At 51.2% G+C, this 14,880-nt stretch overlaps 1 protein-coding gene across 2 annotated transcripts in view; it reads left to right on the plus strand.

The window, feature by feature from the left end:
• The first annotated feature begins 8,005 nt into the window (after window positions 1–8,005).
• Window positions 8,006–14,880, plus strand: part of CUNH10orf90 (chromosome unknown C10orf90 homolog) — a 179,883-nt gene continuing 173,008 nt past the window's right edge. For both annotated transcript variants that reach the window (XM_040991737.1, XM_040991738.1), the window contains exon 1: window positions 8,006–8,245. In XM_040991737.1, coding sequence (XP_040847671.1) covers window positions 8,006–8,245 — 240 coding nt within the window. The remainder of the gene's footprint in view (window positions 8,246–14,880) is intronic.

Below are 14,880 nucleotides of genomic sequence, written 5' to 3' on the forward strand. Positions count from 1 at the left end.
TCTCCTGTGATTGGGTTCACACATATCTGTAGGAGCAAGGATAGGCAGAGCTGAAGAGTGTGTGTGTGTTGAAATGTCCTCATTCATTTGAAAGAAGGACAGAGGAAGTGGGAGAGCAATGTTCCACATGCTGGCTCCCTCCTCAGATGGCCTCAACAGCCAGAGCTAGGCCACAGTGAAGACCCTGGAACTCCGTGCAGCTCTCCCACTGGGTGCGAGGGGCCGGACACTTCGGTCATCTGCTCCTGTCTCAGGCTCACTGACGGTGCACTTGATCATAAGCTGAACAGACAGGACTCTAACCATCACCCACGAGTTGCTAGCTTAGCCCACTGTGCCATCATGCTGGCCACTAACAGGTGTTTTGTGTAAGCTTCTTGGTGACCATAAAGCAAAATCCAGGAAACTCACAAAGGCTGGGAAGGCTCGAAGACAACCATCTGCCCGTGATGGGAGACCTCAAGAGGAGGAGGGAGGGAGGAGCTTCAAAACAACCCAAAGGTAATGAACGAAAGGCAGGCAGTCTCCACCTGCCATCAGTTTACTGAGATACACCTGCCCTGAAGTTTCTTCCCTGGCATCTTCTGCCTCAGACGAAACACTTGCCTTTCCAGTGAAGATGGGTGCTAAAGCTGTCGCAGCTGAGACTCCCTGGCCCTTGCAGAGGCTGCCCGCGGCTCTCCTGGGACACGGGCACCTGCCTGGCCTGGCTGCGTGCTCCTTGGCTCCTGTGTTTCCAGCAGCAGCTCCCAGTATGCTGTTAGACCGGGTCTTCTCTGCAGGGATGCAGGGCCACCTCGGGCCACAGCAGGCTCAGGCCGAGGGAGCAGCTGTTGGAGAAACGCAAGCTGACAATGCATCAGCCTGGCAGGCGGAAGCACAGAAATGAAATTTCACATCCTCATCATCTCTGCAACCCTAGCTAGGTTGGAGAAGAGGCTGGCTGAGCAGCGCAGCCTCACATAAAAAATGTGAGGCCGGTGTTGTGGCATAGCAATCTAAGCCTCTGCCTATTGCTTCAGGACCCGTGTAAGCATTGATTCGAGTCCCGATGCTCCACTTATGTTCAGTTCCTAATAATGTGCTTGGGAGAGCAACAAAAGATGGCCCAAGTCCTTGGGCCTCCTACACCCACATGGAAAACCCAGAGGAAGCTCCTGGCTCTGGTCCAGCCCAGCTCCAGCCGTTGTGGCCTTTTGGGGGAGTGAACCAGCAGGTGGGAAGTGTCTCTCTCTCTCCTTTGCACTCTGTAACTCTGTCTTTCAAATAAAAATAAATATATTTTTTAATGAAGAAGTGCGAGGCTTGGAACTTGTAGACACACTAGGTGGAGACAGGGACTGGTGCTTGGCACAGGGAGTGCCAGGAGCGTGTTCTTGGGACACAGATCCTGGTGGACTTGTCCAGCAAGCCTTGCTGCCCGCTTCTCCACCTGGCAGCAGAGGCCTCTGCAAAGTAAGTTGTCAAGGGTGCTTGGACGGGGACCTACCTGGAGACCCAGAAGGAGCCCACCTGGGGAGGCCCAGCAGGCATCCTCTGTCGATTTCCTGGTGAGGTTTGAGATGAATTCAGATGCCCTGTAGATGAGGAGTCCTGCATTTTTCTGAATTACACCTGATCCTGTTAAATGGTAAACCACTGCCCAGCTCAGGGAGGCTGAAGGGAGCAGCCATTCATTCAGCAAGCACTTTGTGTGCTTTACCTTGTGGCAGGTTGGGTCTCTGGCAATGACTAAAGGGACCCTGTGCTTCCGTCTTGAGGGAAGTGGTCGGGGAGGAGCCCCTTGTTCAGGAGCCCGCTGACTGGTGTGTGCCAGCAGTGAGGCCAGCCTCGCCCCTCTGTTGCTTCTGTATTGAATGCAGGAGAAGATAGTCTGTGTGTTTAGGGCGATGCTTAGTGAGCGTCCCTTGGAACACCGTGTCGAACTATAGAGGAGTGTGAAGTGTGCCTGCACCACTCTCCCTCCCCCGTCCTGCCTGAGTGCTCACCAGGTAAAGGCAGTGGGCAGAAGACAGGTGTGACCGAGGGCTTCCTGGGACTACTGGGCCACACCACGGCTTTGAGTGGAGCTTACTGGACATTCCGTGGCCAGAGGTGACCGTGGACCTTGGTGGTGCCGTAGCCCGCAGGAACGACTCTTTCCTGGAATGTGTGGATGTGTTTATTAGCACATTGATGTCATTGATGTTAGCTGATGGCCTGCTGCCTGGACAAATACCCTGAATCTGCCATTGTAGGTTTTGGAATTTCGAGGTTAAGGGTAACACGGGCCTTGGTGTGAATTGGTGGGAAGGCAATGGGTGAGTCATTGTTCAGCTCAGTTGGATTCACTGAGAGCAGAGGCTGAGCAAACCTTTGCAGAGGGAGTTGGCTTGGGAGGCCTTTCCAAAAATGAGGTGGGATGAGGGGGTGGAGGCGAAAGCAAGGAACCTTCCAGGGCCAGCACGCCCATGACATTCACTGCATCCATAGGCCCCTCTGATGAGCAGAAGGAGGTTTGCCTCAGATCGGTCCCCTGCCGGACCTTGCTCCCACACTAGCCAAGGTGTCCCTGAACAGACAGTGAAGCCTTTTCAGAGTGAGCAAGAGACAGAGTGGGAGAGATTGGGTAACATCTGAAGAGATGCACCATCAGCATCTCAGGCTCCGTGAGGGGGCTTATGTGCTGTGAGTCCAGGTCACACCAACCCCTGCGTGTCCAGGTGATGCTAAGAATACCCAACTCTGCAGCTCCTGCAGGGCTGAGGGAAGTCTGATCTGCAGGCTGCGTAAGGCCTTCCAAGTCAACTGCAGACAAGACTTGAAACTCAATACATCTACAGCAGGCTCGTTTTTACTTTGATAATTCTGTGTGACCTGTAAATGATGTTAGAAAAGTGCACATGGTCCTTGGCAGAGGAAAGGCTGTGTTAGAGTAGGACCTCCCAAACCCACATTCTAAACACCTGCTCTCGTGAGTTTATCTGAGCTTCAGGAGGCTGAGCAAGGTCTGGCCACCCAGCAGCATGACGTTGGCTTGTGACATGTTCCGAGTGGATCACTTCCGCCTCTTTGATCATGCTTTGTCTTCAGGATCACACTAGCAAGGCTATGTTTTATCTTCTGTCCAGCATCTTGATCTTGCTGTTGAAGAGTTCCCTTAAAAACTGCCTTTGCCAGCTGCTGGTCTGGGTGCCCATTGAACCAAATGCCCACCCCGTTTCAGTGCTGGAGTCAGAGCTCATACTCTGAGCCGGTTGACATCTTTGGTGTCAGGGTTGCATGTTTGTGTCAGAGCACAGACTGGGTAAATTTCTTTGTCCAAAATTGACATAGATGGTCAGCTGCTGTGGGCTTCAACATCACTTCATCCCTGCTTAACCTGAGTTGTCCATGTGCAAATTCCAGATTTATTAGGGAGCAGTGACTCCATAAACCATCTGCAAAGCCACAGTGATGTCACCATTCTCCCATCCAGAGGTCACCATAAATTTGATAGCCCCACATATTGCTCTGATAGATTTCAAATGGATGTTACAGTGCATCAAAGTAGATACTTAGTACATGTTTTAAAACATTAATAGGAGTATCTCAGTGCAAACATGCTTGAAATGTATGCATAGCTTTTTCATCATACACATTTTCCTTGAACATGGTAAAGACTCATGCAGATATGTGTGTGTGTTCATATACAGATGGGGGTGCCAGGAAGCGTCCTAGAGTGGCTTGGAATTCAGGCTTCCTCTTCCTGGCAGGTGCTCCTGTTGCTGCTGCTGCAGGTGAGGGTCTGCCTGCCAGAGCAGCAGGACCCAGTGGGAGGGAGCATGGGAGGAGACAGGGCTGGGTGAGTCAGGGAAGTTGGCAGTGGGAAGGACTGTAGGAAAATGGCACTTGGTGCCTTCAAAGAGCTCACTCCTCTGTGATGTCTTCCCAAATGTGGGCTGCTTTGCTTTCTTGCAACACTGGATGTGGTTTTGAATATGTAAGCTGAATAGTTGGCGCAGGCTGCATGCCTAGTGGGTGTTAAATAAATGATTATTGATTGCTCGCACACAAGAGGAGAAAAGGAGCCTTGTGGGTAAACATGGCCGTGTTGCTCCAGCTTCTGTTTGGGTTTTCTCTGTTTCCCCATTACTACGGAAAGGTGGGAGAAGATGCAACACTGTATGAGGAAGTAGGAAAAAAAACATCCTATTTGCAGAAGAGAAAAGCACAATGCCTAGAAAATCCTGGGTACCTTTTGTTTTCATCCACCCACCAAACAAATACTTACTGAGCACCTGTCAAACCTGCAATGCAAACAAATAGCTTTTTCCCATCAAATTGGTACCATGACTCATCATGTTGGTATCATGACTCAAGAGCTGAGAAATTTGACAAGGGGAAGAAATTCATGCAGCAAATCTGTATCATCTTCCTAACCTGGCTCCAGGTGCAGGATCCTGAGTCCTTTTGTGTTGTGCTGGTGTCCTGGTGGGCAGGAACTCCCAGGAGTGGAGATGTACACCCAGTGCCGTGGAATGGCCGGTGCACTTTATACCTTCGCAGGAGGAGGAATCCTGGATGTCTCTGTGGCCAGCATCGCATCTGGATAGATGCTTGACCAGCAAACTGCCCATGGGTGAAACTGCCACCTCCCCCGAAAGGAAAACCAAGTTAAGAATTCAGAAATCCGTAGCCATCTGTTTTTATTGTTGCCTGATGCTTTTGAGATCTGCGTGGGCCCTGCAGAGCATCAGCTCCGGAGCTGCGTAATTGGGACATCTTTCATCGTGGTGCGCGCTAATCCCATCGGAGGGCAGATTAAGAATGCACAGGCGGGAGTTTCTGGCACCAGGTACCTGCAGCTCCTTGTCTTTTTGAATAATTCATTATTTAAACACTGAGTGTGTGTCCTACATAGTCTGCCTATTGTGTGAAGGGCAGGGGAGTTGGGAGGGATAAAGTCTCTGTATTTTGACCCCAAACAGATTCTGGCCCTGTTTGGGTTGGTCTGGTGCCACAGCAGTTGCTAAGGAAGGTTACCCCGGGGACCACTTTAAGGAGTTGGAGAGGATCTCTTGTAGGGCAGCGACAGGGCAGGGGTCACTTGTTTGTAACCCACTGTCATTTACTGTGAGGGGAAATCGTCAAAGGAGTCAAGTTAGAGAAATGCAGCCTCAGTGCCCGCTTCCTCATCCCCAGCTGTGAGAGGATGACAGTGTGAGGGAGAGTGTGACGACAGATGTCCGTTGTGGATGTTGTCCCGATACCGCTGGCCCTGGGGTTCAGCAACAAGCCTGAATTCCTTCTAGACCCACTGCCGTGCGCCTGCCTGTGTGCAGGTTCCTGGGCGTGTTTGTCACATCAGTGTGTACTCTCCAGGTGGGAGGCTCTTCCTGGGTTCAGTCACTTGCCCTGTTGAGCGGGAGCCCCTGGTGGATGCACTTTTCCTGCCATCATTGGATCTCAGGTGTTGGGTCTAGGACCTGGCACAGGAGCGCTTCCCATCTGTTTGTTTAATAATTGAGTGACTTTTGAAAAACAATCTCCCTGCTTGCTGGCTTCAAGTAATAAAAACCCAATCAAACAGCTTATGCTAATCAGTGAAGGTGGTGTAAAAGATGCTGGAGGCTCCTGGGGACCCTTGGCAAGCCTGGGGCTGGCAGGAGCCAGATCACCAGAACACCTCTAGGTGCTCCCACTGCTGGGTGTTGCCTGTGTGTGAGAGCTGCTGCCTGCACCAGCCATGTCCAAAGTGACTGCAGGCCTGTGTAGTTCTAGGGTCTGGGGTCCCTGGCCTAGGCTGGGATGGCCCCATTAACTGATAGCAGGCAACACCCAGAGTCCCTGATGTGATCTCAGCTTGGGCTCCTGAGGCCACAGAGATGTGTAGCCCTGGGGCAGGAGACTGGAGCTCAGAGGGCAGGGAGGGTTAGGGCCTGCTGAGCTTCCCTTCCCAGCTTGCACAGAGCCTCCAGGTAGCCTTTGCATTCCTGAGGACAGGGCAGAGGCTTGCCTGTTGATTTTCAAAAAAAGTTTTTTGTCTATTTTATTTATTTACAATGTAGAGAGGGAGGGAGGGCAGGAGGAGAGATTGCAAACACTCATTCTTGCCTCTGTTCCTCAAGCACCTGCAACAGGGACTAGGGACTCCATCTCCCACACGGATGTCAGGAACCTGAATAACTTGGGCCATCATCTGGCCCTCCCAGCATGTTGGCAGCAGGGTGAATTGGAAGGAAAGATGGGACTGGATCCAGGCCCTGTAATGTGGTAGGGGCTTGACCGACTGTGTTACAATATGTATCCTGGGCGGCAGGGTCTCAGTTCCTTTTCTCATGAGACCTCCAATCTTATCATGGGTGTTCAACCTTCAGGACCCAATTTAGCCCTGATCAGCACCTAGAGGCCTCAGAGCCTAGAGGGGATAGGACTCAGCATGTGGCTTCAGAGGGCACACGGATGTTCAGAACACAGCAAAACAGGTTCTGATTGGCTCTCTCTGGGCCAGCCGTGTTCCCTGGTCCAGCAAGGAGGTCAGAGGCAGGTGGTGTTGAGAGCTAAGATGGCTCCCATGGGGACCAGAAGGGCACAGTTGTGGTAGAGGTTGGGGAAGTGTTCCGGGTCCCAGGCACTGTGTGTTAAGTTAAATATGTGGCTCCTGTGGACACAGGTGACCCCTCTTCCCGGGAGAGCAGAACTAGTCCAGTCTGTGCTGGTTGGTACCTGTACTTTTTTCTCCTGCTGTGCTTTCAGTGCCTGGCATGAAGGCTTTGTGCTTGAAGGGTTAACACGCATGCTGTGAGCACACAGGCAGTGAGCACACACACAGTGAGCACACATGCAGTGAGCACATGCAGTGAGCACATGCAGTGAGCATGCATGCAGTGAGCACATGCAGTGAGCACACAGTGAGCACATGCAGTGAGCACATGCAGTGAGCACACAGTGAGCACATGCAGTGAGCACACGCAGTGAGCACACGCAATGAGCACATGCAGTGAGCACATGCAGTGAGCACACGCAGTGAGCACACATGCAGTGAGCACATGCAGTGAGCACACGCAGTGAGCACACATGCAATGAGCACATGCAGTGAGCACATGCAGTGAGCACACATGCAGTGAGCACATGCAGTGAGCACACGCAGTGAGCACATGCAGTGAGCACATGCAGTGAGCACATGCAGTAAACACACATGCAGTGAGCACACATGCAGTGAGCACACATGTAGTGAACACACATGCAGTGAGCACACATGCAGTGAGCACACATGCAGTGAGCACGGCTGCTTCACACACAGTGCTCTCACCTGTGCTAGGCTATGGGGGTCAGCCTCTCTCACTGACCCCAAGTGGCAAGCTCACCTGCTGGGGAAAGTGAGGCTCCGGCTGGTGGGGGGATTTCTGCAGCTGACCTGGGACCAGAGCCCTGGGCGGAGTTTGCGTGCATCCTCCCTGGGGCCGCACACTGTGTCCTCTGTGGCCGTGGCTCCTGTGCCGGCTCCTCTTTCTCCCCTGAATGTGCCTCTTATCTTGCCTGGCTGAGGATGCGCTTTGTGCTGCTGTGCAGACTGTACTTGTCCCTTTGTCAATGCTGGCAAGGAAAAGTAGGGGCTGGAAAGAGCACCAATGATCCCTTCTGGTCCCTTTGTGCAGAGCTCCGTAAACAATGGATTTGGACTGGAGGGACTGGAGACGGCAAAGTGTACGGGCCACTTTTCCTGGTGACCAGATGGAACCAACCCGCCTGCCTTACATGTAGAGGGAAAGAAAGTTTGCTCTGAAATCGGAGCTGACTTCAAGTGACCGCGGAGCTCCAGTGCGATCCTGGGGCCAACGGACTGCCGTAGGAAGGCTGCCTGTGAGGCGTCCACCTCCCCAGCCTTGGTGACCACCACTAGGATTTCGGAATCCTGGTTGTGCAGGGCAGGCCTGCCCCCGGGCCCCTCCCAGGTCCTTCCTGCTGCGTGCAATACCTGGGCTCGACAAAAGGAATCGTGTGGGCCAAGCTGGCGCGCTGTAGTCACGGGACTCCCAGGGTCATGCAGCATTCTGGAATCCGTGCAGAAGCGCTGCCGCGGGCGTGCACTGCCCGGCACACGGAAGCAGCTGTGCACCGGGCTCTCCAGATAAAAGCCTTCAGTACGGGGCTGAAAGACCATGTGATGGTCATGGATTTGGTGAGGAGTAACTGGCTTCCCTCTCAGAGAAGAGCCAAGGTTTGCCTTATGCACGTGTGTGCCGGCCTGACGACCCCCGAGCAGCCGGCCAGCAGATACGAGGTACGGCTCACCCCGGGTGTGGGGGCTGTGGGCACATGCCGGGTGTGGAGTGACGCAGGGCTGTTGCTGGCCCGCAAGCAGCTCCCGCGTCTTATCCTATCCAGGACCCGAGTCACATCTGCGTGTGGTCTTTCCTGGGGGATTTGGAAAGGACTTGAACATTTTCGTTGATCTCAGCTACTGATTGATGGCAAGGCTTGAGCCTGTCGGAGGTGTGCTTTTCCCAGGACTTGTCTGCACTTATAGGGTGACCCAGCTAGGTCCCTGGCAGCCACACTGGAAATCCCAGGACATTTCTGGGCTCTGTACATTTGTCACCATGTGTCCCGAAAGGAAATTCCCCTTTCTTTCTCCAGGCGTTATGTGGAATACACATGATGCACGTTGATCGAGTGAGAATGGAATGATTCAGGTTAGGTCAGTAAGACAAGGCTTTTGGTTTCTGAGGCTGAGTTCTACTTTTCAAGCAGAGATCAAGTTGAGAGAGAGAGAAGAGAAAAAGAAACATGGGGGATTTAAAATGTCAAAGTGAGATAAACATGTTACTCTGCAACATATTTGCATTCTGCCAGGAAGGATCTGCCACAAGCAGTTATCTTTTCAGAAAGTAAACACATAGGAAATCTGATCAGCTCCTTATTGTACATGGAATTAATTATGGATGACACTGTAATTGACTCGCCGTTAGCTCACTTACCCAGCGCTTAGGGCAAATGCAGCCGACAGATGGCTGCTGGGGTGAGGCAGTGAGGAATCCACCTCTGTGGATACTGTGCCTGGGAGTGCTGGATGGTGCTCCAGATCTTTTGTCCAGCATGAAACGGACAGAACAGGTTTTTCAAGGTTCCAAACAGGCTTGCTTCACTCCCAGCCTTGGGGGTGTGAACCTCCAGGCTCACAGCAAAGCCAGAAAGGCCACAGAAATCACCATCTTCATTACATTCAGTCATAGTTGTTCATGACTGCATTGCCCAATCAGCCTGGGCAAAAGATGTGCAATTAGAATAGAGTGGAAGGAAATCAGAGAGTCTTATTATTCACAAATCATTAGTTGGGTAAGGACAGGATTCTATCATTGCACAATTTTCACTGGGATTATTTCCTTGTCCTCCAGAGAAAGGAAAAATAAACCTTCTGGAGTTATATTATTATGTATTTTTATGAATGTATTCATAGCTTGCTCAAAACCCCATAGCAAACAGCAGCTCTTTTGTTCCCATTTGCGGTTGTGTGTGTGCCATGGCCACCCTGGAAGTAACAGTGTGAAAAAAGTGGGTCTTTGTAACAGGTTGCACAAAGCTTCAGATACACAGACAATCACAGCTATACTTTTTGCTGGTCCAATTCTGCATGAGCACCACAGCCGCAATTGAACCAGGATCTTCAAAGAAGCCCTAGACGCCCACCCTCATCTCCTGGCAGGTGGTCAGTCTGATGCAAGCTGTCCCTCTCTGTCCCCCTGCCACGTCTGTGACTTGGGGTGTGGTCCAGGCAGAACTGTTTGGTTGATTCCTCTGCTCAAGGGCAGGCCAAGTGTGAAAACCACCCAGTGGGATCTATACCTCCTGCCCTTCTGAACTTTTAGCACGAATCCTGACTTTTAAAAATTGTTATTTTCCATGATACAGTTTCATAGAAATAGGGATTCTTTCCTGCCTTCCCATTTTTCCCTCCCACCATTTCCCCTCACGTTGGTGTAGTAGTATAGTCCTCTAAGTTTCGCATTTTGCTGTTTGAGTGTGTCACGGCATTGCAAGTATGAGCAAAGAAAAATCTAGTATTATACTGTCAAGATATATGGTGGGTATGCCTCTTATTTGGCAGTAGAGATGCATATTGCACCATATCTTCACTTCCCAGTGTCCATTGTATAGTTCATCTGTGAGGATATGTGTATTTTTTATTTACTTATATATCTGTCTGTTCTGTGTCTTGCATGAATATTGTGTTATATCAGAGAGAACATATGGTATTTGTCCTTTTGGGACTGGCTTATTTCTCGGAACAAATGGTCTCTAGTTGGGACCGTTTTGTTACAAGTGGTAGAATTGCATTCTTTTCAATGACTGTGTAGTATTCCATGGAGTAGATGTGCCACAGTCGGCCCACCCATTCTTCTTTTGATGGGAGCCTGGGTTGTTTCCACATCTTTGTTATGAATTGCACTGTTCTAGATATACAGCTGCAGACCACTTTCTCGTGTGCATCCTGACTTTCAATAGATAATATTTTAGAATTTATTTTATTTGAAAGAGGCAGAGATTTTTTCATCACTGGTTCGTCTTCCAAATGTGTACCAGGAAGTTAGGATCCTGGAACTGAATCCAGATGTCTTGTACAGGCAAAGCCTCCACCCTTCCTGACTCCAGATGCCTGAAATTCTTAGAGACACAGTGTTAGTGCATCCCTGCTCCTGCTTGCATGTCCAGTGAGTTTCAGACATCAGCCCAGCCATAACTGAGCAGTGACTTAGACCCACATCTGGCCTGTGCCTGCTGTCCGCACTGCAGATGGTTCAGTCTGAGGCAGATCTCGGTGGTGTAGCTCTCAGTGATGGGCTTGCATTGGACGTGAGCTGGAATCTGGTGGATTGTTGAGAAACTCCTGATGATGAGTTAGAGCTTGCAAGTCAAGACCTAGCCATCTGTCTTCCAGATTGAAATGAGTCAGGGAGTGGTTTTGTGTTTGGAAATCACTCTTTAGTCATGCCTCTAAGTGTTTTTCAAAGCTTCTGCACTATTTGCATCATTCATTCCTAGTCATCCTTCTCTGTTGGAGGTAGGAGTTGTTGATTAGGCCAGTGGGGTTGATTGCTTCTGGCTGAGTGTAAGAGTCAAGGACACCTGATCCAAGGACAGCCGACTGCGGGGCCTGTCAGGGCATTGTGGTTCAGCCTCCCAGAGTGGACCAAGGCTCTGGCTGCACGTCAGCTCACACAAGTGCTTGCCCTGATCGGGCTCCTCCCTGGAGGGCCACACTGCTCCTGCTTTTCTGCATGCCAGATAAGCTTTAATTTGAGTTTTGGGAGATGGTGACCTTCATGCTGTGGGTGTTTGATTTTGTTGTAATCCTTTAATGGGTGTTAAACTTAGTCCTGGCATGCAGGTTAGTTACTCGAAAGCAGATGGAGCCCCTTTGGGGTTTCCTTTTCAGGTCTGTAGGGGCAGGCTCAAGGCAGACATTGCTGTAGGGCTGTGGTTTTCAGCCAGGTGTGAATAAGGCTCCCATCCCAAGGATAGCTGGCAGTGTCTGCAGAGTCTCCGTTGTTAACGATTGGGCAGAGCACCTTGTGGGTAGGGGTCGGACATGCTGGGGCCATCCTTCAAAACACACTAAAAATCCCACCCCTCAACGAGGAAGAGTCCAGCCTAACATGTCTGCAGTCTGGGGACTGACCTAGCGCTAACACAGCCTCACTGCTCAGACATGGCTCCTCTGGGGCTCTTAATGTCCCACACGTAATGAGATGCTTGCACTCGGACTGGTGGAAACTTGAACTGCTTGCTGTACCATGTGAGGCTCTGTGGTTTGGAGACCTACTGCTTTTTGGGAGGTCCTTTCCGGGTTGTGGGCAGGTGCAGATGAGCATCACACCAATGGCTTGACTTGGTCCCCTGCTGTTGTGACAGCTCTCTCTCCTGTGGTCTCTGCCTCTTTCCCACATTCTGACTGCCTCTGCTGCCTCTGCTCAGTGAACCCCAGACACTTCTGAGTGTCGGCTCCCTGCGCTGGACCTGGAAATGGCTCCAGCTGGGCACAGGTACGGGACTGTCCCCTCTCCTAGTTCTATAAGATTTGTTGCCCAGTTTCCGGACACCCCTGTCCTGTGTCTCTTGTCCAGTTACTCCATTGCTGGAAATAGACATCTGCCAGGAGAGTCAAATGTCCAGCATGGCTGTCCAGTATGGCTGAGGATCCCTGCTTTGGGCTTTATGAATAGTTGCAGGTAATATAATATGCTTAGCCCCATTTTTAAAGGCTTGGGGTCCAGTTGCTTCATTGAAGGCATGAAGGGGTTGCTTAGAGACAATGCAAGGAAAGTCAACAGTTGTCTGTGTTCTTGCTGATGTCAGGAGGTAGGGGACAATGTTACCCATTTCTGCACCAAGAGTTTCAGCCAGATCAAAGTTTCTGGAGCCATGCATTTCTTCCTGACATCTTGATCTCCAGGCATGCACTGATGTGCCGTGGGGCAGGCACATCCCTGCACAGTCATTAAGGCTGTCTCAGCCAGTTCATCTATTGCAGGAGCAGGTGCCTTGGCCATATCCTGGGGTCTTGTCTGCTGTCTCAGGCTGGACCGGATCTGAGTGTAGAAAGTGGGGTGTAATAGGCAGAAGGAAAATCAAATGGGCACCCAGGGTCTTTTTTTTTAATATATATATATATTTTTTACTAGAAAGACATTTTACACAGATAGAGAGACAAAGATTTTCCATCTGCTGGTACACTCCCCAAATGGCTGCAACAGCTAGAGCTGAGCTGTTTTGAAGTCAGGATCCAGGAGCTTTTTCCAGGTCACCCATGCAGGTACAGAGTCCTAAGCATTTGAGCCATCCTCCACTGCTTTCCTAGACCACAAACAGGGAGCTGGAAGGGAAGTGCAGCTGCCAGGACATGACCCTGAACCCATATGGAATCCCAGTGCTTGCAAGGGTGAGGTTAGCCAATTGAGCCATCACACTGGGCTGAACCCCAGGATCTCAAAGCTGTCCACTCGTCATATTATTCCAGTCACACCCTGCACCTGCTGCTGGACACTGGCCATGGGTACCAAGTGCTGAGCTAGGAGGTGCAGAGATCTGAAAGCCGTTTTGCTGCTCTAGAGGGCATATCTGCTGAGGTGTTATAGAGGAGCTGGGGCCTAATCCAGGGCAATTGCAGTCAAGATTCTGAAAGCTACCCAATGTTGCTTTGGCTAATTTTTGTTAAAGAATTGGGCTGTGGTGGGGAGACCTTGTCCACATTGTGGATAAACTAAGAGAGGGCAAACAGTAAATGGGAGGTGGTGATATGGTTAGGGGTGCGGGTCTGGGACTCTGCTCGCTGAATGGCCTTGGGCATTCCTTGTCTTCTCTCCTGTGTTCAGTAGGAACATGATGGTAGCCACTTTATGAGGGCACCAAGGATGCTGAAAGAGGTGGTCCATAGTAAGGCTATTCTGGCATGGAGGTGGCACCTCATCAAAGTGAGTCGTCTGTTTAGGAATTCTACAATTTGTGAAGATCTACATATTTGAAAGGCAGAGTGACAAAGGCATGGGTTGAGGAAGATTGGTCTTCCACTCATTGCTTCGCTCCCTGAGTGCCTTCAGCAGCCAGAGCTCCATCCAGGACTCCTCTGTGGGTGCAGGGACTGGGACTCCTGAGCCGTCCTCTGCTGCTTTCCCAGGTGCATTAGCAGGCAACGGGAGCAGAAGCAGCCAGGACTCTACTGAGCATTCTGATATGGGATGCTGAGTCACAGGTGATGGCTTAGCTTGCACACCACCCTGGCAGCAGAACCAGGCCTGGTGTGTGTGAATACCATCTCCAGTCCCAGCCAGAGCCGTGCCTGGGCACAGGTGAGCTGAGGCCAGCGCCTGGAAGGGAAGCTCTGCTTGACTCAGGATGAGTCTCTTCCTGTCTTCCCCGCACCAGCGTCAGGTGGTAGAGACCTGAGATGGGTGAAGGGCAGAGGCTTTCTCTACTCCTGCTTGGAGAACCCCTATACCTAAGCAATTCTGAGGGGGCCATCAGATTAGCATGAGCTGGACATGCCATTTTTTAAAAAAAGAATATTTATTTATTTTTATTTGAAAGGCTGATTTGCAGAGAGGCGAGACAGAGAGATGAACATGCGGTTTCGACTCTTGAGTCCACCCTCCCCTGCAGCCAGCTTCAAATGACTCCTGAGTGTGTGTGTTGGCAACACCTGCTTTACGTGTGGGAAAGAAGTGGGGAAGGCACAGATGACATCAGACCTTGAGGGTGTCCAGAGCTCCCCAGAAACACAGGGGCTCCTTTGCCACTTGCCAGGGGGTGGTGCAGGCCTTGGAATTCCCAAGGAACCTTCTAGGAATGCAGCCCTGGGGCTCAGGAATGGGGTCACAAATCTGTTTGAAATTGAAAATCAGATGATCTTGATGCTGATGTGAAATCATGATCTAAAGTGCTGGACAGTGCTTTCCAGATACACAAAGAAGAAACGACAAAAGCAAGTGTGACTCTGCCATGCAGGGAACACCGGTGTGTGGAAGCGCTGTAAGTCAGGGACAAGTGTGGCCCTGGTCACTGAGTATGAGGCAAGAGACAGGGAGACATGACAAAGGAGGCTGTTGTTATTGGCCCTGAATCACCCTGTTGATCCTCACCACAGCTGTGGGAGACACACTCGCCCTGTTTGCCAAAGGAAGATTCTGGGAGGCCCGGCAAGCTGGTGCAGATTGCACAGTGCCACAGGATTCCAGCCGGTGTGTGCCTGCCGTGAGGTTTGTGCTGCTAGTGGAGTGGTGGGGACACAGCCAGGTTCCTGGCAGCTGCAGATACAAATCAGCTGTGGCAGGTCCTAGTGTGGGAGGCGGCTGTAGGACCCAGTGCCCCAATCCTCCCCTCTACTTCAGGCCTGCTTTGTCCTGTGGCTCTCCCGCTCAGCCC

This window comes from Ochotona curzoniae, unplaced genomic scaffold, assembly GCF_017591425.1.
Source record: "Ochotona curzoniae isolate NIBS_2020 unplaced genomic scaffold, NIBS_Ocur_1.0 contig_66, whole genome shotgun sequence".
In the NCBI taxonomy this organism is placed as follows: domain Eukaryota; kingdom Metazoa; phylum Chordata; class Mammalia; order Lagomorpha; family Ochotonidae; genus Ochotona; species Ochotona curzoniae.